Here is a 1,170-nt window from a genome sequence, read left to right as displayed (position 1 = left end):
TTTTTCGAGACAGGGTTTCTCTGTGGCTTTGAAGCCTGTCCCGGAACTAGCTCTTGTAGACCAGGCTGGCCTTGAACTCACAGAGATTCGCCTGCCTCTGCCTCCCAAATGCTGGGATTAAAGGTGTTTACCACCACCACCACCCGGCTCATGATTTTTCTCTTTTACCAATGATTTTGAAATTGAACTCTTCAAATTTAAAATGCAAAGATATTATCACACAAAAGTCATTTTCATTTCTTTGATTCTAGAGTTAACAGATGTATTAAGTGGCCAACAAAAGGAATCTGAGACTTGCCAAGTCAAGTAATAACCTGGCAGGCCATTCAGGGGATGACAGGTAAACAATTGTATTCCTGATGTGTAGATTCAAATTAACAATATAAAAGTATCTAAAACATGAGGCACTCAACACATCGCAGCATATTTGAGAGAACACAGATACCTTGCAGGGACCCTCAGCACGTGTTACTTGAAGTGCACCTGGCTGCAGGTAACCATGTTAATGAAAGCAGCCCTTTCTTCCAGGCTACCATTCAGTGTCAACTCAGAAAAATCTGTAACCAGAAAGACAATGAGGTCAGTCAGAACTGTTTCACTCCGTGTATGATGCTGATTTACCACAACACAGCAGATGAGAAGGAGCGTGGATGATACCTGTCTTCCACTTGAAAAGAATCTAAGGAATCTGGCAGAACTCAGCCAGGGCAATTGTTTATACATCAAACCCTCCTTTTAAACCAAGATTAAACAATCTGACATTTAAAAGAACTAAAAATAGAGTAAAAGAACAAAAGAAAGAACAAACAAAAGAAAGAAATAAGGAAAGAAAGAAAGGAAGAAAGAAAGAAAGAAAAAGAGAAAAGTAAGCTACCCTCCCTTGTGAACCAACAATATTAATTTCTGTGTCACCACTTAAGGCTCAATAAGTGTCTTTTCTGAATCCTGCTATAACCTATAACGTAATTTCAGAGAAGAAATTCTTAGGATTTACAAGGGTTTTTTTGTTTGTTTGTTTTTTTTTTTTTTTTGAGGCAAGGATTCTCTGTGTAGCTTTGGAGCCTGTCTTGGAACTAGCTCTGTAGACCAGGCTGGCATTGAACTTGAATATGCTGTCACCACCTGGCTCTAAGTTCTACATCTTACTTAAAAATACACAGCATGTGCCGG

General features: G+C 39.1%; 1 protein-coding gene across 1 annotated transcript in view; it reads right to left on the bottom strand.

The window, feature by feature from the left end:
* Zwilch (zwilch kinetochore protein) overlaps positions 1 to 1,170 on the bottom strand; it is a 41,648-nt gene that overhangs the window by 3,235 nt on the left and 37,243 nt on the right. Inside the window, exon 16 of the mRNA XM_005348187.3 lies at positions 446 to 557. Within this exon, the coding sequence (XP_005348244.1) occupies positions 469 to 557 (89 nt within the window). The 3' untranslated portion in view covers positions 446 to 468. The remainder of the gene's footprint in view (positions 1 to 445; positions 558 to 1,170) is intronic.

Source organism: Microtus ochrogaster, chromosome 5 (genome assembly GCF_000317375.1).
Source record: "Microtus ochrogaster isolate Prairie Vole_2 chromosome 5, MicOch1.0, whole genome shotgun sequence".
Classification (NCBI taxonomy): domain Eukaryota; kingdom Metazoa; phylum Chordata; class Mammalia; order Rodentia; family Cricetidae; genus Microtus; species Microtus ochrogaster.
This window is presented reverse-complemented; position numbering and strand designations above follow the sequence as displayed.